Genomic DNA, 23,938 nt, shown 5'->3' with positions numbered 1-23,938 from the left:
GTCTTGTTTTTCTTTGATTTTACCTGTGTCACTGCAGGAAACGGAACTGTAGCATTATTTCCATAATGGGTCCTTGTAAACCAAGTTTCTAATCAGTGTAGAGCAGCAGTAAAAGCAGTGCCCTTGTAGTAGTAGTGGGGCCATGCTAATCCCTAATTACTGCTAAGCACTCATTTGTTTGGCAGGCTGGCAGGCTGCAAATACTGCAAAGCAGTAGGCGATTTTTTTTTTAGACTAATAAGAGCAGACTAAATGGTCCAGGGACTTCAAGAGAGAAAAATGTATCATTACCAGAGGGCAAAAATTGAATATGAAAGTGGTCATATAATAAACCAGACACCCCCTTCAGTGACTGGGAATAGTGAGTGCACCAGTACAGATACACCAGTAAATGGCAAATTTGTCTGTTTTCTTAGGTTATTCTGTGCTTCCCCAAAATGACAAAATGGCAATGAATTTTACTCCCCAAATCAGTTTCTTTTCTGTTTTGATGTTATTAATGATATAAAATCTTTCAGGATGATTTCTCAAGAGATAGCATGTGCTAAGAAGGTTTGTTTATGTTTTGTTGTAAGTATGTTGCAGTTATATTTGTCTCAATATATCTAAAAATGATGAGACAAGATCCATGTTGTTCCAAGAATACTATTTTCTTTTTTTTTTCCAAAGTTTTTTTTTTAGTAATGACACCTGGCAGTTAACTAGTAAAAGCTGGCAAAGTCTGAGGACTGTATGAATGAATCTCACATTATTTCCTACTGTGAAACATTAAAAAAAAAACCAAAAAAACCAAAACTTCAGGACAGCTTTAATGAGACTCTAACTATCTTTTTTTGATCACTATTTTTTTGTGATTAGGGCAGGAGAAGATTGGTTGGAAAATGCTGAAACTTATGAAGTCAGCTTCTATAAACGGAGTTTAGATAATGACAACTATATTTTCACAGCCCCATACTACAACAGTAAGTCCTCACTCTTTTGAACTGTCAGAGTTAGCTAATCCAATATAAGCGTACTTGTGGAAGTTCCCCCATACCAGTTGAGGTCACTGACAAAGGATGCAACCAGACACTTCGTAAGAAGAAAAATCTTGGGATGTCACCCATTATTAAGGAAAAGGAAGCTATGAGGGCACTAAACAAGGGACATCATAATTTGTCATTGACTCTGGTGGCCCTGTATGCTCAGAATTAACAAAGCCAAAAACATGCAGAGTGCTGGTGTTCATTTATTATACTGAAACACTGTTTTACAGAGATGCTTTGGCAGAATTATTTTAAAAGGAAGTGAAAAAAATTGCACTCGGGGACAATAACACTACCTAAAAAAGCCTTACGTGAGATGAGCTCTGTATAGCTCCTCAGCGCCAAACTCAACTTGGCGGAGCAGGGATAAGGGTCCAGAGCCCATAACTCTGTCCACCGTGCCACTGCTTAATTTAAACTTTGCTTTCAAATTCTATTTCAAATTGCTGTTATTCACCCAAACCAGTTTGTCTGAAATACTGTGATATTTAAAACCTATATATGCACCACAGTAAGTGCTCGTTACTGATGTGAGTAGCGTTAACCTTGCCAAGCCCATCTATGAGCAGATGCTACCACAAATGACATACTCCTCTCTTAAACATATGGGATCTTTTATTGCTGTTATTTCATACTTATTTATTGCATCTTTTCTCTATAAAATATTAACAAGGTAATTAACTAAATTCCCTGAAGCCTTTGTTGTTCCTCAAAGAGCTCCAGGGAATGTACTTTTAACTTGCTTTTTCATACTAAGCAGTGTTGAAAACAGGCTGAAGTCCATCAGAGAAGTAATTGTTGGTTAGTGAGTGGTGTCAGTATACCCTGCACTGAAAAATACACAGACGACAGCAGGATAAAATCTTTGGCTCTGATCCTGGTTTTAACAGAGCTGCTCACATGTGTGAAGCTATTATGGCTCTGTTTGCAGGGGAAAAAAAAAAAAAAAAAAAGCCTACAGTAACTTTATGAAGCAGTGAAACCGTGTACAAAAAGTGAATGAAGAAAAGTAAACAAAAGTATTCCTTAGTCATCCAGATGTTAGTGATCTGAGCTATTACAGGTGATAAATGTATGGTACAGCTGGGCCAGTGCTTTTGAGTAAGGATTTTTTTGAATCATTCTGTGTATTTGAATAATTACTAATTTCAGTTTAAGTTTCAGGCTTTTATATCATCCTAACTTTTTTTTTTTCCCCCCTTCTATACTCTCAGAAAGCGGTGCCAATAGCTATGAAACAGGTATTATGGTAAGCAAGGCTGTGGAAATAACAATTAATGGGAAGCTTCTGAAACCAGCAGGTAAGATTGAGTGGTGCTGAAACTCTAAATACCTTAGTTATTTGTTTGTTGCTCAACAGTGAATTAGAAATGTAATTGAGATTTCAAAGGAACTTCACTTTATATAATATCCTTTTCTCTGAGACTGTTTTAATCTTGCTAGTGGAAATCAAGCCAGAGATCTGGTTGTGTTTGAGTAAGAGTGCTTAATTTATTAGTCTCATGAAGGATGTTGGTGGTCAGACAACTGAGCAAAACTCGTATTTTGCCCTTTTCTAGTTTAATCATTTAGATGTTGTTATAATTTTTCCTTTCTTTTTTTAGGATTCTACAGTTACCTTTTTTTTTTTTTCATTTTACTAAAAAAGACTTTCATGTATTTCTTGTTAGTTGTTGGAATAAAAATTGACGCAACCAGCTGGATGGAAAATTTCACAAAAACCACAATCAAGAGCTTGGTAAGCAATTGACCAAGTCTTTTTTGAACTTTATTTGCATTTCTCAAAGCTTCAGATGCAAATAGGTCTAATAGCTCTTTGTGCCAGAGTCACACTGATGCGTAGTTGCCAAGTAGTTGTGGTATTTAAATCATCCAAATGCACAAAATAAATCTATGTTGAAATAGGCTGTATTTTGTACGTCTCTTGCTTTCATAATTGTAGAACATGGATAAAGACAAAGACAAATTACATATTCCAGCCAGTAGGCTCCCTACTAAGATTATGCCGTAGCAGTGAATAAAATCTGCAAAAGAATTGGTGAATCGTACTTTTATTTAATAAGGAGGATGGGTAAGCAGTGAACAGTAAGGATTTATATTGCAACCAGCATCACAGCATTTTAACAGAACTTAATGAAATAGGTGCTTAACCCTTTCATTCCTTATATCTAATACTTAGGTGTAACTGGGAAGGAGGAAAGGCTAAATGGAAAGAAAACCTAAGGAATTATTAGTACATTGGGAAAGGAGAGGCACAAAATGGAGACAGTTGTGCAACAATTGGATGAGGCAATGTTGCTTGATTGGTTGTATATTACAGGAATGAACAACAGCAACTGGCTGTTGTAGGTGTTAGAGCTGTAGTTCAGTGGGTAGGCAGATGTGTTGCCTATATGTCAGAACAGTTAAGGACAAAAATGCATAACTGAAAAAGAGACAGAGGAATATCTTAGAATTAATTTGAGATGAATGACTGCAGCATTTTCTGGTAGTTGTTTTGCTCAGAACATAATGCAAGGTGAGAGTTATGTGTGTGTGTATACACATATTGCAAGAAAAAGAGAAAAACATGTTAGTGTTCAAAGCCATAAAAGATAACTGGAGATAGTGGGCTTCCTTTGTCACATGAGATTCCCATGCTTTGAAACTGATGAAGCTTTTCATGGTCAAAAAAGATACTTGGCAGCATGTTTTCTGGGTTTTATTTCCATACACCAAACACATAGAAATGCACGTGTTCTTTCTTTTTTGCTTTGTATTCCCAACACCGACATCCTGACAAGTCCCCCAAACTATTTATTTCTAATACACTGAGCATTCTTAAAAAGACTTTGAAAACAATAGAGATTGTGCTGTTGATAATTACTGAATACAGGTTGTTCACGGGGATATTACTGATAAACAACATATGCTCAAAATTAATTTTGATTAATATGCAGATATTGAAAATCAAATCACTTGTTCTTGTCTTTATTGATTAATGACTGTGAAATACAGGTTCTTTGGAAACATTTCAGTGATTTTTTTTTCTGTTGTTTAGTGCAACAGTGAAATCTGTGGCTGTGAGAGAAACAGTATGGTAAGAATATGTTCAGTTTATGAATATTTGGCAGATTACGAAAATTCACTCATTCTCTCTAGATCTATGTAAGACAACTATCATTATTTTTTGAGGGTTAATTTTACAGAAAACAGGACTTAGTCATTTGTGTCTTGAGAAAGATGAAGATTAGGAGGGAAGGGGGTGAAAGAGGGTATAAAAGTGAGGTGAAGAGAATGATTGCAATGAGGTTATGAAAACAAGAGGGGGAAAAAACCACAATAGAGTAAGAACAACAGAGAATGATGTGAAGAAAAATGTGTGAGAAAGATAATGGTAATTTTCTAAGCAAGAGACGAATCCTGAGGAAAGAAAATAAAAATTAAAAAAAGAAAAAAAACAACTAAGAAAAAGAAATCTAGAAGAAGAGTACCTTAGAGAAGGGTAAATGCAAACTGAAAAGCACCAGAGTACATGAAGTGCCCTTCAACAGTCATTAGTGATCCTCCATTTCTCTGTTCCCAGCCTGTTCAGGATTTGGGGATCCCACAGCTCTGCTAGCACTCAGGAGAGCACAGCTTCAGGGGCTATCACAGTATCAGATTCTGCCATGTGCTTAAAAGCTGTCTCTGTTCAGGTCTTCTGTGAGTTCTTTTGTGGAGTGTGAAGATCATTAAATGCAGGAATTACAGCAAAAAGGGCACTCTGGGAGGTTATCTATTTGGCCTCATTGCTATCTCTCCAATCTCTGCAAGTATCTTTTACAAAGTGCAAAGCATAGGGAAACAGTGGGCTTCCCAGTCCTGCACCTGACACCTGGAAGAAACCCACTACAGTCCTTGGCAAGTGAAAATAAGCATGACTAGCAAGCTGAGAGTCTGCCCCTAAGACCTTCACCATTAAAAGCTGCAAATGGAAAAGGACTAAGCATGGCTGAAGGACACAAGAAGTTGTAGTCCCTTATTATGAGTTGAGATTCAATTATAATCAGACTTTATTAAATCTGATATAACACTCTTAGAGCTAACAAACTATTGAGCAAATAAAATTTTACAAAGGAACTTTTATGAAATTAAGCCACAAATAAGCCTTTGATCTGCACAAACTTTTATAATACTGATAATGCTACTTATTATAGCTTAATATTGGCCCTTGGCTATGGGGTTGTGATTTAGCCTGAGCCACATAGATTTGAAGATACTTCTGAAGTGTTGAATAAAAAATAGTTTCTTACAGAGTGTTCTCATGACAAGTCCTTCCTGCAAAACTTATTTTACTTTCTTATAATAGCATGTGGACTGTGTTATCCTTGATGATGGTGGCTTTCTTTTGATGTCAAATCGGGATGAATATACACAACAGGTATGTATATTTTAAGTGCAGTACATGAAACACAGCAAGGAGAAGTTTTATGAGAAAAAAATATCATTTCACTCTCAGTTCACCCTAATATAATCTTTCTTTTATTTATATATATTGTGCCAATAAGAGTTTGAAAGAACAGGTCAGAAATTGAAAAACATTTCTGAATTGCAAAAAAATATTGCCATATCAGAAATTCCAGATATTTTGTCAGTCTTTTTCACAGACTTGTTTATGGTTCGAGATGCCAGACCTCTACCAAGTTGCGTTCTTTGTGCTCTGCCCTGAGGCTGGTAGGCTGCTGATGGTTCTGTGATGGCAAGGGCAAGTGGTATGGCATCCAGGCACCTTCTTTCTCATATTCCTCTTGTTCTCCCCCAAGCAGGGTGGTCTCATTGATAGTGCATTTAATGTCTAACTGGAGTTCTCCAAACAAGCTTTTGGGGGAGAAATAGTCAAACAAAGAAATAAATACATAAGCAGCAAGACCAGATGAGTTGTGTAGAGGAAAAAATAGTGTGTGGGGAAAAAAAGTCAGAACTGTTCACTTTTTTATGAGGAAAATACTTGGAAATACTTTTAACTTATCTCCATATATTCTTCCTCATCAGATTGGAAGATTCTTTGGTGAAATTGATCCTGGCCTGATGAGAAACCTGATTAACATGTCCCTGTATGCCTTTAATAAGTCATATGACTATCAATCGGTCTGCGATCCCGAAGAGGAACCAAAGCAAGGAGCTGGACTTCGTTCTGCTTATGTGGTCAGTAGCCCCTTGTGCGGTGATGTGGTGACTACCATTCCCTTAAAAGTCTGCAATTGTTTATACAAATAACATTATCTCTGTTGGTTTTTTTCCCAGCCTACGATAACGGATATTTTGCATCTAGGATGGTGGGCTTCAGCAGCTGCCTGGTAAGTACAAGTGTGTAGGTCTTCATGTCCAAACTAGAATTATTCAGTAGGTTGAGACTGTTCAGTCTTCCCCCCCATAAAACTGCTCTGAAGCCTTTGTTTCTGCAGTTTCTCATGGTGAAAATTCTCAGCTATGTTTCCAAACACCTTGGAAAAATTAGTGATGAATTCAAAACTACTCTTGCCAGGTTTTGTGATTATGTGTTCTCACTCTACAAAATCAGCTTCGGGAAGTAGAGCTGGGATTAATGGTCTAAGTCTGATTGACAGATGTGATGGTTCAGATGAAATTATTGCATTTAGAGTTATTGATCACTTGGTTCCCTATTTCAGAATATCATCTTTCCCTTTTTCTAGCAAGAAGTCATAAGAAAATCAATGTTTGCTCTTCAGTGAATCATTTTACAAAAACACATGAAGCTTCTCTATTACAAAATGTAAAGAAGTCTTGCTTCAGAATACAGGATAACCAATATGTTTTCTGATGGCATAGTTCAGTTAAAGGTTCTCATGATAATTATTAGTTGGTTCTTTGAAATGTAATGTGAAAAGCACTACTGAACCATTTCACGGAAGCAAATATATATAAAGCATTTTGTATAATTCTATAGTCATTGTCCTAGCATTTTCTAGAGCTGTGGAGAAAAGTTGGTATATTTGGACTGTTGTGGAGTTTTGGGATTGACCTTGAGAGAAGCAGGATTACACCGATAATTGGGTTTATCTTTCACAAGCAGAATACTGGATACATTTTAAAACCAAAAATCCATTTAGGACGTTTCTTTCCTTTTGACTTTGGTTTGTGCATTATTAATAATAGCCACAGAAATAATTTAACCTATTTCAGAGCCATGTAGGTAGACATCCCTATCAACTGCTTCCTCCATCACCATATTGGGATAAGTAATGGGGACGGATGTGATACTTTTGCATTGGTGTGAAGTACACCCTTGGAGATTGTCTCTTTTTCTAAAATTTCATTATGCTTATTTTTTTGTAATAATGATCAAGCTGGAATAAATTGCCTACTTTATGATGCTAAGAGTTAAAATATATAGCAGCTGAACAAACATACAGTAACTTTCTCATGGATAGCACTATGAAGATTGTATGTTGGGGTTTATTGTTGGTTACATTTTGTTAACTGCAACAGCAAAAATCTCGGTTTTCTTGGACAACAGCAAACCTCAAAAACTGGAGATGGGCAATAATCCAGAAGAGAAACTTGAGCTCTTCTCAAACAGAGAAACTTTAGTTTATCAGTGTTCAAATCAGACTCAGTGGTCTGGACTCAATTTAGACCTGAGGTTTATTTTGTGTGATGTTTAACTTGAAAGCACCACATGAAAGTACTTTCTATGGACATGTTTTTAATGGAATCTAGGTCAGAAGCAGGCAGAGAAGGCCATTAAGCGAGCAGAGTGAAAAGGGCTGACCAAAAATTGACTCAGTTAGGCACCTGGCAAAAGGAAATGCAGCGAAATAAGAGAAACTGGGTTATTAAAAAAAACTATAGTGTTTCAGACAACAATGTGGGATAAAGGTGTGAGTGATAATTTTCAAAATTTAAATGCATTTAGTTAGGAGAGTACATATCGTTTCTCCTTCATGCTCTTTTAACTCGGAAGATTTTACAGTTTTCCCAGACTGCCTTTTTCAGTCAGTTCCCTGTAAATTCTGTGGTAAGCCCGTACAAAGGATTACTATTTTCTGTCAGCAAATTGTACCACCATTGAATGGCATCAGGTCTCTTCTCATCCATGACAGTTGGTGCGCTGTCCCTCTGATGATTCAAGGCACAAAGCTGTGGTTGTGAGTCCAGAGCTCCTTCAGGCAATGCCTCCACTGGAAAGGTGACGGGCGGATTCCATTTCTTTACACGTGGATCATGCTGGATAAGGACAAAAGGAAAAAATCTTGGTGTTGAATAAAGCTATACAGTTCCTTCTCTCTGCAGAACAGGCGTTAGAACAGGACGAGATGAGGAGAGATCAGGGAATATTTGTAGGTAGAAGCAAACCTAAAACGTGGTGACAAGAAACTACAACTTAGGAAGGTTTAAGCAGAAGCAGGGAGTCAAGGAATGTAACTGTTGCAATTCCTGTTATGACAGCTTGGTAGTGGGGAAGGGGGTCATGTATTTGGCCAGCTGGTACTTGCTGCGAGTAAATAAACCAGGAAAAATATAATCTTGAGTGAAGAAAATAATTTGAAATAAATGGAGATCCTTAGGCCTAAGTGTTTCAGCAGCATCTAGGAGGAAAATATATTCCATACCACAAGAGCAGGAGTAGAGATGATTTAAAAGTCAACTGCTACAGTAATGATTTTTATGATATACTTGTAATATTCCAGTGTTTGTCTCCTTCTTGGAAATTTAATGAACCTTAATCAGTGTAAAGTATCCAATTCAGGAACGTTTTCCCTGAGTGTGTTCAAAAGGAGTTCTGGTTGGTTCAAGTGGAGGAACGCCACAAGATGTCTCTTCCACCTCCCGCAGAGGTGTGAAAGGAGGACTTGGATGGCATGATAACATTTCTGTGATGTGAGTTATGGGCACAAATGATAGGAAACCTCAACAGCAGAATAAAAGATTAGTGTGAAAAAAGACCTGGGAGAAAGTGTGAGAAGAAAACCAGAGTCAAACTGTAAGGTTTAAAGAAACACAGCTTTAATAACTGGCAAAAGCATAATAAGCCGTGATGATTTTGTTGCTAGTAACTCTTAGTTGAGTAGTTTTTAAGGATCCATTAAAATACGAAGAAAACAAAGAGCCTTTAACAAATATATATTGTCTTTCTGTGTTCAGGTCTATCTTACAGCAGCTGTTTTTGAGCTTGACTTTTCCACGTTTCCTTGAAGCAGGTAAGTCAAGAGAATGTTAAAGAGTCAACTTTGAGTGAAGTAGAAGGTAAGAATCTAGGCTGGGGGCCATATTTGGATCTCCCCATTGCATCTGTGATTTAAAAATGTCATTGTTTATTTATTTATTTTCTACTTTCTGTCAGCTGATATGGAAGATGATGATTTTGGTGCTGCCCTGCCTAAAACAAGCTGTATCACTGAGCAAACTCAGTATTTCTTTGAAAACGATGATAAATCCTTTGGTGGGATAGTAGACTGTATAAACTGCTCCAGGTAAAATTTCTTCAATATAAATAATAACTTTCTGATACTAATTTATTTTACAAAAGAACAAAAGATTTATTTTGGATTAATTACACCAAACTTACATAAGGAAGACTAAGAAGTATATAGGCAGTAAAATGATAAATTGCATTCTCTTTGTATTTGTTTAGAATTAATTTTAGTTTTAATAATTAAAGAATTATAGAAATATTTTTGTCAAATATTTGTTTTATAATCTTTATATGTTCCATGAAAATTGTATTTCTATCTCTGTTACAATTTGTATTCTTTCAATTTATTATGTGAACTTAAAGGCGTTCTGCAATATTCAGAAGGAGATGATTTTCTTTAATCTGGTTATGTAGTGGAATTTTTGATGGTCAAGAAGATTATGCAATTTATCTTCAAATTTACCTTCTAGTCAATAGTGCTCATGATTTAAGAGCTGTGGGTCTTATTAAGCAAACCATGCTGTTTTGTTTTGTGATTAAAAGAATTAGCCTTCAGACTCCATGTGCCTATTCAAGATGATGTTTAATGTTATGTTAAAAAAATTGGATACTTGAGAAACATAGCAACTTGGACCTAGTTCTGTGGTTCCTACAAAAGCCTGCTGGGTTGGAATTTTGCATACATTGGGAGTTTCTTAAAATGTCTTAGAAATTAAAATTAACAGTCAGATATCAAACTCCTTGATGATGATATTTCAAGCCAGGAAAGAAAGGCAGAGGACAGTGGAGAATGGCGAATACAGCCAAAACACACAGACATTTTTTCTGCTTCTGTACTTCCTCCTCCATGTTGCTTGTGTTTGTGTGGTACCTGGTTGTGCAGAGAACTCATTAAGCTGATATTTTTTTTTGTTTTGGTTTTGTCTTCTGTAGGGTTTTTTTGGTTTGGTTTTTGGTTGTGGTTTGGTTTTTGGTTTTTTTTAAAACTCTAGGGAGTTTTCAGAGGAGTTCTTCAGTTTACTGAAAGACTACAGAAATTATTATGCTAATATTGCAAAAATAGTGCCACAGTGTAGGAATGAGTATGAAAGAACAATTTAAGCTGGTTAAAACAACCAGATATGTCATCACGGCATCAGTTATTTAATTAACAGGTATTTTGTCCTCTTTATTGTACCCAATCAGTGGTGTGAGCTCATCATCTACGGAATTTCAGAAATAAGCTGATCAATTCACACCTAAGTAATAAAACTCTGCTTATATAAAGTGGTAACCACCTATATGAAAAGACTTTCTTGTTATTTTGTATGTGTATGAAAATGTATTTGGAATCCACTAAAAGCAATTAGCTTGTTAGATTGTCCTGAATTTACCTCTTTGATAGGTAGAATATATTTTATTAATGACTAAGAAATATTAAGATTTTCTTCTCTGCTTTTTGAAGGTCTATCTGCCTTTCCAGTAAATTTAAATTGTACATGAAAATTATCCTTGACAAATCCAGAAATATCCTTACCTTTAATATCTAAGGCATGAAGTGTAGTATCTGTAGCTTAAAGGTATATTGCTGCCTATTCAATTATTTATAAATTGGAAATGACCCTACTGACTTAAAGGAATTATATGTACAGAAAAATACAACAAATACACATCCAGTACACAGCATCCATACCCTAAACCTCTTTCTCACCCTTTTTACAGATGGGTTTATGTGTTGGGGTTTTGTTTGGTTGGTTGATTTTGTGGTTTTTCTCAGTGTTCTTAGGGGAAGAATTGATGCTGAACGGATTTTGTTTCTCAGCAGAGCTACTGTTGTAGCAGTACAAAGCTAGCTATTAATTAAAGTCATTTTATGCTCTTTTCCATTTTTTCCACTAATAAGTCTAGTTGAAAGGGGGAACCATGGAAATGTCCAAAAGATTACAAAATTTGTTACAAATGTTTCTTGCTGTTTGCTAATGGAAAAGATAAACAGTAGCAGGCAGACTGAATCTGTGAAGTTGGATTACTTTTATTGCAATACTCTGTGTCCTTCTCAATATGGATTTCCTTGCTTCATTTAAACATAGGGTTTTTTTGGCTTTTTTTCCAGACTTTATCATGCAGAGAAGATTTCAAACACCAATCTAGTATTCATTATTAGTGACAGCCAACTGCTGTGCCGCTCCTGTGACCCAAAGCCACTGATGCAAGCAGAGAAGCCGGGTATCCTTTAAAATCACGTTACTTAGTAGTGTGGATTGATTTTTGGCTATCATATACTGGAATATATTTTGAAAAAATGGCCTGTTTATGTACACATTAGTAGCATAATTGCCGTTGGAGTATTTGAAGCAGCAGATATTTCTGGGTGATATCACAAATCATCTGAAGCAGCAGTCATTGAGGTAGAGAGCAAAGCTGGTTTTTGTGAGGACCTAAACAGAAATGGGCTTACAGGAACTTACTGAAGTTTCCAAAAGGCAGATGCAGTCTTGGATCCAGGACAGAATAATGACATGCAGCTGGGCAGGCTGGGGGTGAAATGGCTAGAAACAGCTTTGCAGAAAAGGACTTGAGGATCGTGATGGACAAGAAGTTGAACATCAGTTGGCATGGTGCCTTCCAGTAAAAAAAGCCAGTCACATTCACATCCTGGGCTATGTTAGCAAGAGTGTAGTCAGCAGGTTAGGAGAATTGATCCATCCCATCTCTTCAGCACTGGTGAGACTACATCTGAAGTGCTGTGTACAGTTTGGGGCACCCTGGTACCACACTGACATAGTGGATCTGGAATATAGGACTGGCAAGGGGAGCCTGAGAGTCCTGAGTTTGTTCAGCCTTTAGAAAAGACATGGGCATGTCTGTCTAGGGAAACAACAAAAAAAGGGCAACACCAAAATAAGAGTGTTTGGTCATGAAAAGTTGGGATGCCGCACTGATGCCTGCAAGACTGAGGTGAAGTGATGGAGGCACTTGAGTGTGCGCTCAGTGCCAATGAGAACCACTTACTTCTTGTGGAAACTGCTTTAACCATCAAAGGCTAGAGTTTATCCAACAGCTAGCATAGAGTTTCTTCAGAGCTGGCTGAAGATATAGGTGGCATATATGCTAAGCAGAGTCCTCGCAACACATGCATTAAAACTAAAAGCATGCAGAAGTTTGTTCTAATTTACAGCCACCTTCATGCCAATCTCTATGCCTTTAGCCTGTTCACTCCAGCAGATACCTGTAGGTGATTGTGATGGAAATACATGAAACCAACGTACACATATCCTAGGCCAGGAGGAATTCACCTCAATTTCTCTCTGCTATATATGCTTGAGGACAGCATGCCAGAGATGGTAAATCACATAATAACTTTGATTATTATGACAGAATATCGAAAACAATTAGTAATACCTTGGTCCCTCTCAGGAAGTTAGTTGAGACAGCATCTCCCATTCCTGAAAGAAAAGCAGATGGTAGTAGAGATGATTGTGTTTCTTTGGCACAAGCAATGCATTCATTGCCACATTAATAAAACTGGAATTCCATCTACGCTTGGGCTGAAAAGTTATATTGGGGTGGAAGCAATATCCATGTCATTACAGAACTATGTAAACACAGCCTAATATTCTAATTGGCTCTAGTCCATGACAGTTTGATTAACTGTTGCCTCTGACTGAATTTATAGACAGCACTTGCTACAGAAAATGAAGCACGTTTGATGGGAAATGGGCACATGACTTGCATTTCCCTGTGGGTCTCAAACCTTCTAGAAAGCAATAAATGACCTCAAATGGCAGCCAGAGCAGCTGGGTGGGCTTATATTGACTCAATGAACTATTTTATTTTTGTTCCAGCTATGCAGTACTAAGCTATTCTCTCTTTTCTGTAACTAAGGTACATTGTGAAATGCAGATGTAGCATAACATCACACAAGCAGACAGAATGACCTTTGGGTGCTATTCAGATGGTTATTATTAGACTCTGCTTCCTTCTGGCTGGTACAGCTTTACTTGTGCACATGGTCTTTTAGAATATTTCTACCTTTCGACTTCCCTTTCAGCTGGGCCCCGGCAGAGGAAAGGGGAGATGAGTCTGATAACATCTGAATGAAGACAGATGTAGATCTGTAGAACTAAATTCCCTGTCCTCCTGCCTTTTCTTCCACTGGGCATCTCCACTCATTGCAATGAAGCTGCTATGGTATCCACAGTAGTGCACGAATGGGATTGCTTTAGGTATAAGTTAGAGCTACTAAGATAAGTAAAGTTTTGGTGCTCAATTTCTTTAAAACATTCTAGCTTAGCTTTAATGTGTGTACTACCAATAGTGGAATAAAAAAAGCTTATACATACTGAACGGTAATATAAGCAGGTTTCAGCAGAAGAAGATTTAGCAGTTTACCATATCCATGCCTTTCAAGTGCGCTGCAATGACTTGTGTCCCTTGTTAGCCTGTGGCAATTGTGAAACATAGTATTTACACTTAAATATCAGCAATTACAGATTTCAGAGACATAAGCTAAAGCATCTCCTCACATCTACAGTTAGCTTTTAATAGCATGTCACTGCTCCCATTTCTATCCTGCTGTTCTGCTGTTAGTTTGGACAGCTTTTTCTCTGTCTCCCTTCACCACTGAAATGCCAATGAGATCTGGTTAGTTTTTCTGTCATTTACTATCGAAGTCTGCAGTGGGATGATTTTGTCTATATTATTTGAGATAATATAGGTGTACACATAATAAAACCCATAGTTCTTATAGGCCTTCACTGAATTTTCAGCCTGTATATAGCATTACTTTTCCAAACAGGCTTCCTCTCTTTTACTGTGCATCTTCATTTTAGCAGAACTCAATGGTTAACGTAAGCTATACCAATCAGCACCATTAAAAGTTTACTACTTTATCAAATACTTTCTGTAATATTTATGCAATGCTAATTAAAGCAATACAGAAAATCTTAAAAAAACCCTCAGCTTTTATTTTTATTTTGTGTACAGTTCTGTAAGTACTGTTTCTAAAAAGTTACGCAGGATGTTTATTTTCTTGATTAAAGCAGTGTAAAAACAAAGGGGGGGGGGAGATTTGATTTTTATTTATCCAGAGGGTTAGTTTTGTTCAGTTTTCTTTAATTTAAACAAGAAACTGTGACTATTGATGTTTATTTCAGTACTATCTGCATTAGCATAGAATTCCTCTTCTCCCATGAAAGTAAAACCAGAATGTTAATCCTGCTAATATACAATGCACAAAACCCAGTCATATGCTCCTTAACCAGAGAAACAGATGAAGGGCCAAATCCTTGTGAAATGGTCAAACAACCTAGATACAGAAAGGGTCCTGATGTCTGTTTTGATGAAGCCAAACAGGTAAAATTGAACTTGTAAGACTGTACGACTATCTTTAAAAATAATTGTAGCGTTGTTTTAGAAGAGTAGTGAAGACTGTTTAAAAGTACCTTGGTGCCTGGTAACCTATCTATCACTAAACATACTGTTCACTGTAGACCATAGCCACTCTATTTCAAGTATCCCATGATTAACATAAAATTTACAGCTGCTTTCTTATCTGCCTTTCCTATAACCATTGTACTTTCACACATGATTCCCACTGAAAAAAAAGCCATCAGCGAGCATAAAACTGATGGTCTCTGTACAGTGCTGTGGAATTCAATTCTATGGCTTTCACAAATAGACTATAATCCTGGTTTAGAAGTAGTATTTTTATATTAGTGTTTTCAAATTTTATTTAAGGCGTTGTTAAATGATTAAAAACATTGTATCTGGTTTAGGATGTTTTTCCTCTTCGTAATTCTGCAAGAGTGTATTGACCTTAGGTCACATTCTTAGCAGGTATAAAAGTGCATTGCTTTACTGAAATCAGCAAAACTATGCTGTTTAATACTCCCTGTATTGTATACATCACAGTTTTGAAGGAGAAAAATTCTAACTGTGCCACATACATAAATTATTTTGAATATGTTCTCTGTCTTACCTTTCAAAATACTGTATGAAAGAGAATATGTTGAATTCAAATTGTTCAGAGTAAATTTCAAGACAAAAAGTACTGAACCAGGAAGTACCTGCCATTATATAAAATAATTACTTTTAAAATGTATTTGTAATGCCTCATCCCATTTCTGCAAAGGAAAGATTGTTCAAAACTAATGCAGTTAGTTGGCTATAGCTGCTGTATACCAAGTTTTGTTCCAGTATATTCTCTGTTTTTCTTTAATCAAGCACAATTACTGAGATGCCAGTTGTGTTAAAAAAGTCCAGGCAGTTGGTATTCAGTGCATTTTTCTAGTAACCAAATTTTATGTTAAAAACGAAGCCTTCTTACTGGCCAATAAAGGTTAAACAAAATTGAAAAAACATCCAAAAGCTATTTGGCCATTGTAAATATTTCAAATTCTCCTGATACGATTGTGTGTGAAAGTACTCTTGCTCACTAGCTTGATGTGCTAATCAGTGTGTAAGTCCTGTGTTTTGTAAGAGTGGATTGTTTTGGTTAAGTTTATTTGCAAAATTTGCTGTGAATCTGTTGCTCTTGGGTGGATGCTTTCACATTAACTCTGCTAACTGCCAGCAATCTGCATGATATCTCATCTCGTATGTCTTTTTTTCTGTGTTTTCTTTCCTTTCCTCTACTTGCTACTTTGCCCGTTATTAATAGGATCAGCCTATATGCACAACGAGTCGTGCCTCTGCCATGACGTCTGCTCCTATCTTCATTTTTCTGCAAGTTTTCATGTGGTGTGGATGGTCAGTTACTTTCTCTAATTTTTTGTTTTGTTCTTGGCTTAAAAAATTAGCAGACTTTTTTACTTACTAAGCATACAAAAGAAAACAGAATGAAGCGAGTCCCAAAAGCGACAATCTGGAGCAAATTACTATTGCAATATTAAGGGAAATTAAATATGAAAAAACTCTGTCTGGAGCCTTGTAAATCACAATTACAGAACACAAGGGCCTCTCCCATAGCAAATACAAAGACATAGGAACCTGTTGGGTTTATATCATTGGTTCTTTGAGATTGCACATGTACCACCTGAATCAGTGTCATTCCCTTCAAAACGTTTTTCCCTTGTCCCTGTTAAAACAAAACAGAAGAAGAAAGTTTTCTGCGCACAGACATACAAAGGTACAAAGTAATTAGACAAGACTTTAATGCCTGTGAAAATAAAGCTGTACTTAGGGACAGCAAGGATGAGTGCTCTGTGTAAGAGTAAGTGTTGCTATTGAGAAGAGTAAGGAGTTTTCACTGCATTCAAATTAACACAAATGTTAATGATGGAAGGTAATAGTGTGCATCAGATTGGTTGAACTATGAATTCAGCAAAATAATATTTTTACTTTTTAATTTTTTGCAACCTAAACATATTCATTGCCTAGTTGCAGCAGAAGGTGGGTTTTTTCTTCTTATGAAATACATAGATACATGAAGTCTTGCATGTTGACCTCGTGCAGACGCTGGGGTTCATAATGAAAGCCTTGGTATTTTAGACTGCATTGCATTTAATGGCGTGAGAGTGTGCACTGCTGTGCTAGTGACATGTATGCAAGAGAACTGCTGAGCTGAAGAGAATAAAATTCATGACCTTGTACACTGGGGGGTTCTGATCAATATTATTACTCAGAAAACCACTAGAGGGAGATACTAACATGTCTATCAAGGTAAAGCCGACAGAGAGGCAGAAATGGAAATTTAGAGGTCATTTTTCAGAGTTAGTGTAATAAAATATTGAAAAGTGTAACAATGTAGAACACTCATTTTCTCAATAATTTATATTGTCTTTATACTTGGGGGGAGATTCAATTAATATCACTTGAATATCAGTGAAAAAAAGCTTAAAGTTCTGTTTAACAGCTGCATTTGAGAAATTTTGAAATTTCCTACTCTGTATTTAAATTATCTAATTTCTAGCAAACATAAGAACTTGCACAGCCATGGCTGAAGGTTGTAAGGAAGGGTGAAAGTCCTTTTCCCCAAGCGAGTGGTATTTACATTAAAATCTGGAAGATTAACATCTCATGTTCTACTCATGCAATTTGCTCTGCAAGAAACCTCATTTTAATTAAGAAGCTACTGTCCAATGTACATAAAGCATCAGAGACTCACCTTGAGCTGAATTCTTTATGTCCAAAATGGTCTCTCTGCTCAGGAAGGCAAGACAAAATACTGGGAAACCCATGAAATATAATTTTAGCTGATAGACTTTTGGCAGCAGAAAGTTATAAAGGTAATTTTGTTCATCCATCCTTTTTTTAATAACTTTGTGATTTTGGAAATGAGTTCTCACTGGGCATTAATCTGTGTAGTTTTATTAAAATCACTGAAGCCAACACAGATACAAACCAGCTGATCAGGTTCAATAATGGCAGCTGGTTTTCTTTTTCATCAAGGATAACAAAATAGCCTTTATCACCCCCTTGAATAGCTTGCTCATACTTTGTATATGCACACTGGTTTTGTTTGCGGTGTCTGAGAATAAAGAGAAGAACTCCACAAGTTTTTAGCCACTTCTGGGAATGTGTTATTTCCATCAGCTCCGAGGGATGTCTGTGAGAGCTTTGAAGGTGATTAGCAGCCCAGACAACTGTATACATCTTGATGGGATTGGCTATATCCTGGGTGTATGTATGGGTATTGACAGCTTTCTGTGGTAGTCCAAACAAAGGAGGGTGACACAAAATTTGTGAAAGACCATGCATTGGGACTTGAAATGACTCTTGAGTAAAAACAAAGGTGTTCTTCATGTGATATGAAGCATTTAAAATACATGCTTATAAAAGGTATAACTTTGAGGTAACCCGTTGATATCAAAGGCCAGATCAGAAGGTCTTCAGCAGATTTTGTTTTACCCTTTAAACACTCAGTGTAGCACAATGGGTTCTGTTAAGTGATTAAGGTTTCAAGGCAAAGTTTTAGTATATTAAATAGTTATAGTGTATGTCTAAAGGAGTAACAAGTGTGTTAGACTTGGGGTGTGTGTGTATATATATGTATTCATATTTCCATGTGTGTCTTCAAAATTTTGGACTGACACTGCCTCCAAGGAAATGTTGATATATAGCAATGAATATGTGGGTTTGATACTCAACAATTAATGCAAGGTTTTATAAAAGCATTCATTTCCATTCTGCAAGTGCTGAATAATTTTCACAGTGTGTGATGTTGTAAAATAACCCTCTCTAGAGTTATCATAGTAGGGCATGACATGAAAGAGATGACATTTGGATTTGATGCTCCTCTACCTGAAGCATGCAAGGAAATTTGGCATGTGACTTAATAATGCAAGAAATTTCTGATGCACTTCTGATGAAATGAAACTGGCTAAAGAGTATTCTTTCCAATTTCTTTTCCAAAGAGAAATTATATCTACAGAATATTATTTTGAAGACAACTAAAAGAGTTGTTGGTTATTCGGGTTTTCTGTGTGACTAATGCAGTGGTGACCAATGTAATGGGCTGGAAAATTTCAGTGAAACTGCTTAAAATTAGTTCAGTGTCTAATTGCACTGGCAGAGGCAAAGATAAGGTAAAGATAAGATAAAATAATGCTATGTAATTTGTTATAAGAAATCTTAAAAATAACATTAGCAGGATTGAGAAGTTTTCTTAAAGTTCAGGAATAGGGGAAGTGTTCTCAAAAAAGACATCTTGTAGACCACTCAAAACTGATGTTTTGCTCAATCTAGTTCCAAATTAATTATGTGATCCCACTCTTTTCCATAAAACTGTTGATTTTTTGGATTTATGTAAATCAGCATGTAATCAGATAATTTTCCTCCTTTATTTTTTTACATTTCTTGTGATTTCCACATCAGCTAAAGCACACAAGAAAATTATAATGTGCAATGCCAGAGAGGAAAGGGAATTTAGATAGGATTTACTGTACCTTTTTTTGCCACTACTATTTTTGTCTTGGCTTAGCACACAAAAGAATAACCAACTCCAGAAAGAATATTTAGAAATTGTTCTTGGCAGAAATGCTGGTTTACCACTGTAAATTGGTCTACAAACCTCAGAAATTCAATGTGACTTTGATCAATATGAGTTTAAAATCTCACCAACCTTGAAATATGTGTATAAACCTTGCATACTTTCGTCTAGTACAGCTTAACTCTGTCATTCATAGTAAAATGATGCCTGTCCTGCATGAGGCTTCCCAAGACATTCTCCACTGTTGTGAAGTTGTGAATCCTTTAAAAACTTCATAGAATCATAGAATCATAGAATCATAGAATCATAGAATCATAGAATGTTTTGGGTTGGAAGGGACCCCTAGAGGTCATCTAGTCCAACCCCCCTGCAGGGAGCAGGGACACCGCTAACTAGATCAGGTTGCTCAGAGCCCCATCCAACCTGGCCTTGAATGTTTCCAGGGATGCAGCTTCTTTTCAATCCAATGGGAATATTACATAGTAAACTGTTGCATGTAAAAGCAGTGCCCATAAATTGTGATGTAGTTAAAAAAAAAATCTCAAAAAGCAAATAGAAATGGGCAGCAGAATGGAGTTTTTTCAAGCACATATAGTGGTAGGCTTAATTCATCAACATAATTTACCCGTATTTGGTCTAATGCAGAAATGACATGAAAGCTGAGTACTCTATTATTCTACATGCGGAGGTCCATCTACTCCGTACCCATACTGGATGTCATTTTCACTACAATGATATTTTCCCCATCTGATTAAGCACAATCTTGTTTAAGACCTTCAATTTACTTCTTACTTACACTCCAGACATCTTCCCTGTGTTGGAAGGGGGAGCACCCCTTCCCCCCTCTCTGGTGCTTTACTTCAAACTATTTCTTTAAGGATGACTCTTCTAATTAATTTTAGTGATAAGAATCTTAAACACCAAGAGGTAACACTAAGTACTATTCATTTAATTAATGTGAGAAGAAACCTTTACTGATAATTCTGTTTCTGATGGTACTCACTGTGAGGAGGAAGCAACAGGGATATTTTTAGGTGTTTTGAATACATGACAAGACACAATGCAGATGCAAAAAGCAACAGAGCCAAATTAAATAAACCAGAAAGTTCAGTGCATCTTCAAATCTTAGCATCCTACTCCAAATCTGGTGCAGCAGAGTTCACTTATGACTTACTTGTTGACCGGAAACCTTAGGAATTTTGAACTTCTAGGATGCAATCAATTAAAAAAAAAAAAAAAGCCTAAGCCAAAATTATAGAACTAAATTACAAAGTTAACAGATGAGAGAGACATGTCTGGAAATGGCTTCTATTGATAAAGGATGGCAGCTAATGTGAGCTGTTTGCTTTAGGACAGGATGATTTTTTTTTTTTTTTTTCTGCAGAACTTGAATGCTGGTTTTAGTTTTCTTTTATTTTACATCCAAATTTCTAAAGGACACTGTTGGTGAATGCTGTAATTCCTGATGACGTATTGAGTCTAATTTGTCTGCTTTATCTGATCTTCCATGTATTTATTCCAAACTGATTCTGATTCCTCTGACCTCTCTGCTTTAAAGAATGCATTCTGTGGTGGGAATCTCAAAGTCTTCATCCCTTAAAACTGACAAAGAAGTCATTGAAGTAATTTGCTATGCCCTGTAATCCCCAAATTCCCTCTTTGCACCTCTGTTATCAAGCAGTTGCCCTAAGTCCATATTTGGCTTCACGCTTTTGATTTATTCAAATATTTCTACTATTATATTCATCATATTTTGCAAGGAGGTCATAAAAAATTCTGTGTCATCCCTCCTAATTTCCTGTTTATATCTAATCTGCCATTTTTATGTGCTTTCCTGGTTTTGCCCATTTGAGTAAACTTGATTTCTTAAATACTTTCCCTATGACAGTGTACTTAATTTTCCTACTGATTCATGCGGGGATGTTTCCTTGGTTTGGTTGGGGTTTTTTGGGTTTGGGTTTTTTTGGGTGGTGGTGGCGGTGTTTTTTCATCTGTTTTGGGGTTGGCTTTTGGGGGGAGGGGGTAGGCAAGTGGTGGTTCTAATTGTGGCGTTAATTTTATCTCGATATCTAATGCAATATTTCTAAATATTCTTCTGGGTCCTTGTGAAGGACTCACTTTTTGTGATGCTGCTTCTAGATTTTTTCCTGCTTTCTGTTTTTTGTTTGTTTCTTTGGTAAGGGTTTTTTTCTGCTTTATTGGGTTTGGGGTTGTTTGGCTTTTTTAACTGCTTTTGGTAATTTTCACGTAGTTCCCTTTCTTGAAATTGGTACCTTTTGTTTTGGATTTTGTTTGGCCTGATCTCTCACACAACAATGCTAAATCTGATTGCCTTGTGGTCTACGGAGCTGCTAGAGCTATACTAGAGCTATACAGAGCAGCTCTCTACTAATAATTTTGAAGAGGGCCCCATGCACCACTAAAGATTCGAAGACTGCTTGTTCCAAAAGGCGGTCATTTATCATACTCCAAAATGTGATCTCTACATGTCTTTTTGATAAGGCATTGATGCAGTCTATATGTGGCTTCTCTAATCTCCCATAACATTTCATAATTGGTATTGTCACTTTGACAATATCAGGCAGGCACTTTGATCAGGTGGTCAGCAGTGCAATCCTAGTATTACGTTTTTATTGTTAGACTCTGAAATTTCTTACCCATGGAGATTCCATCACACTTTCCTTTTCCTGTAATAGCTTTGTGCCATTACATTTTGCATTATCCTTTACACACTACCCTTCTGCTATATGCCCTACACTGCCATTCTTACAAAGTTGGTAGCCTGACAATTCTCTGTCCTGCTGATTATGGTCCTTCCACCAGGTTTCTGATATATGCATTATTTTGGCATGCTTCATCAATGACTTGTCTTCAATCCTCCATCTTAATTTTATGTTCCTATCATTGGTGTAGAAGCACGTGAAAGTTTTGCTTAAGCATGTGCCAATAAATGAAAGGTGCTTCCTATTATTTATCCGCTCCAGCCTTTTCTGAGGTACACTGAGTATTAGTTACATATGCCTCAGTGGCATGTCAGTCTGAACCAGGAGCTGTTCCATGCTCGCTGGTTTTCCTTTGCTTTCAGTTCTAAAACCTTTTTAATTTCTGTGCTAGCAGCCAGACTCTGTTACTGTTAAGGTGCAGTCTGTCCCTCCCTGCACGTCCCTCCTGTTCAAGAAGTTTATCCAGTTCCTAATATACCTAAGTCCATTCCTACCTACGCTGTTGTCTTGTCCTTGGAGGCTTGGCATCTCTTAAAAAATGGAAAGTGTTTTTTTTTTTTTTTTTTAATAATATGGGTACAGAATACAATTAAAACAAGAGGAAGACCAAATATTTTCAGCCTTCAGAGCTACCCATGAATCTCAGACTTGGTGGACTGAACAGTGCAGGGGATGGCTGGAACATTGTCCCAATGTTTTAGGCAGCTAAATGTAGATTGTATAATTCCTAAGAAACAAGAAGATGTAAACATGTTACAGACTCCAGAACAGGTATCAGGTGTATTTCAGGCAAACTAATGAATAAGTCCATAACGTGAAAGGTATTATGTATTATAGGCAAAGTGGGACCAAATAACAGCAATTAATGGTAAAGAGGAATGGGAAAAAGAGGTGTGATTGCTGTGCGGCATAATGAATCGTTAGGTCCACTGATGCATGACAGAGCGGTGCAGCTCAAAGCAAGCCCTCAAACTGGAGGGTGTCTTCTCTACAGACTGCATCAAACGTGTACAAAAAGCCAACTGAAAATTTGGTTCTCGTACTTGAATACAGCATCAGAGACAGAGAAAGGATTTTCATTCTCTTTGATCATATCTTCACCTGCAGAGCATATTCATCTTAATGTGAGATCATGTTGATGAAATGGACATGAACGTATTCTGGTATTTGTTTATAATCTTGAAAAATTATCTGTTCTTCCAACTTTCTTTGCAGTGAAGTGATACTCAAAATCTCCAAAATGATGTAATTTTAAGGCATATAGATGTGGTTTAGTGGGGCCCCAGGTATATCCCATAACATTTCTTGTTTGATTGTATAATTATCCCATCTAGTTCATAAGTGACGGCAGTAAACCTTGTAAGTACTTAATCCTCCCATACTTGTAGTTAATGTAGTAATGCCACTTTTTGTATCAAAAATCAGACGAATTTCCAGGAATTATTTTGCTGTTATTTTAGGCAAAATAACATATGTAAGACGAAAAAGGATGCCTCAAGGATAGTTCAAAATGTTGAAGACTAAAATGTAGATTACTTCTCAGGACATTTAGTTGTAATTAATGTTAAATTATTTCTTCTTTTCTTGTCAACAGGAAGATTCAGCTGACTGCGGTGGTGTCTCTGGTCTGAGTCCATCACTGTGGTCTATGGTAGGAATTCAGTTGGTCCTGCTTTGGCTGTTATCTGGCAGCAGACACTGCCAGTTATGACCTTGCTAAACCAAAATCTGCATAACTTAATCAAGACCTGGCCAAAATGATAGCCTCAGTTTCATTTTAAAAAAGGGTCAGCTATTCAGACAGCAGCAGAACAGCAGTGCTCGTGTCTGGTTATCACTTGTTGTGAGACTCGTAAAGGCACCCACGGTGGCTGCATGTTGG

General features: G+C 36.7%; 1 protein-coding gene across 1 annotated transcript in view; it reads left to right on the top strand.

Moving 5' to 3' along the window:
• Positions 1-23,687, top strand: part of CACNA2D1 (calcium voltage-gated channel auxiliary subunit alpha2delta 1) — a 364,004-nt gene extending 340,317 nt beyond the window's left edge. The window contains exons 28-40 of the mRNA XM_035901091.1: positions 859-962; positions 2,240-2,326; positions 2,696-2,763; positions 4,066-4,104; positions 5,356-5,427; positions 6,039-6,191; positions 6,291-6,343; positions 9,153-9,208; positions 9,352-9,481; positions 11,516-11,628; positions 14,675-14,757; positions 16,064-16,152; positions 23,651-23,687. Of these exons, the coding sequence (XP_035756984.1) occupies positions 859-962; positions 2,240-2,326; positions 2,696-2,763; positions 4,066-4,104; positions 5,356-5,427; positions 6,039-6,191; positions 6,291-6,343; positions 9,153-9,208; positions 9,352-9,481; positions 11,516-11,628; positions 14,675-14,757; positions 16,064-16,152; positions 23,651-23,687 (1,084 nt within the window). The remainder of the gene's footprint in view (positions 1-858; positions 963-2,239; positions 2,327-2,695; positions 2,764-4,065; positions 4,105-5,355; positions 5,428-6,038; positions 6,192-6,290; positions 6,344-9,152; positions 9,209-9,351; positions 9,482-11,515; positions 11,629-14,674; positions 14,758-16,063; positions 16,153-23,650) is intronic.
• Positions 23,688-23,938: the final 251 nt, after the last annotated feature.

Source organism: Egretta garzetta, unplaced genomic scaffold, assembly GCF_000687185.1.
Source record: "Egretta garzetta isolate BGI_Z169 unplaced genomic scaffold, ASM68718v1 scaffold148, whole genome shotgun sequence".
Classification (NCBI taxonomy): Eukaryota; Metazoa; Chordata; class Aves; order Pelecaniformes; family Ardeidae; genus Egretta; species Egretta garzetta.
The sequence above is the reverse complement of the archived record's forward strand: the minus strand, read 5'-3'. Positions and strand labels throughout refer to the sequence as shown.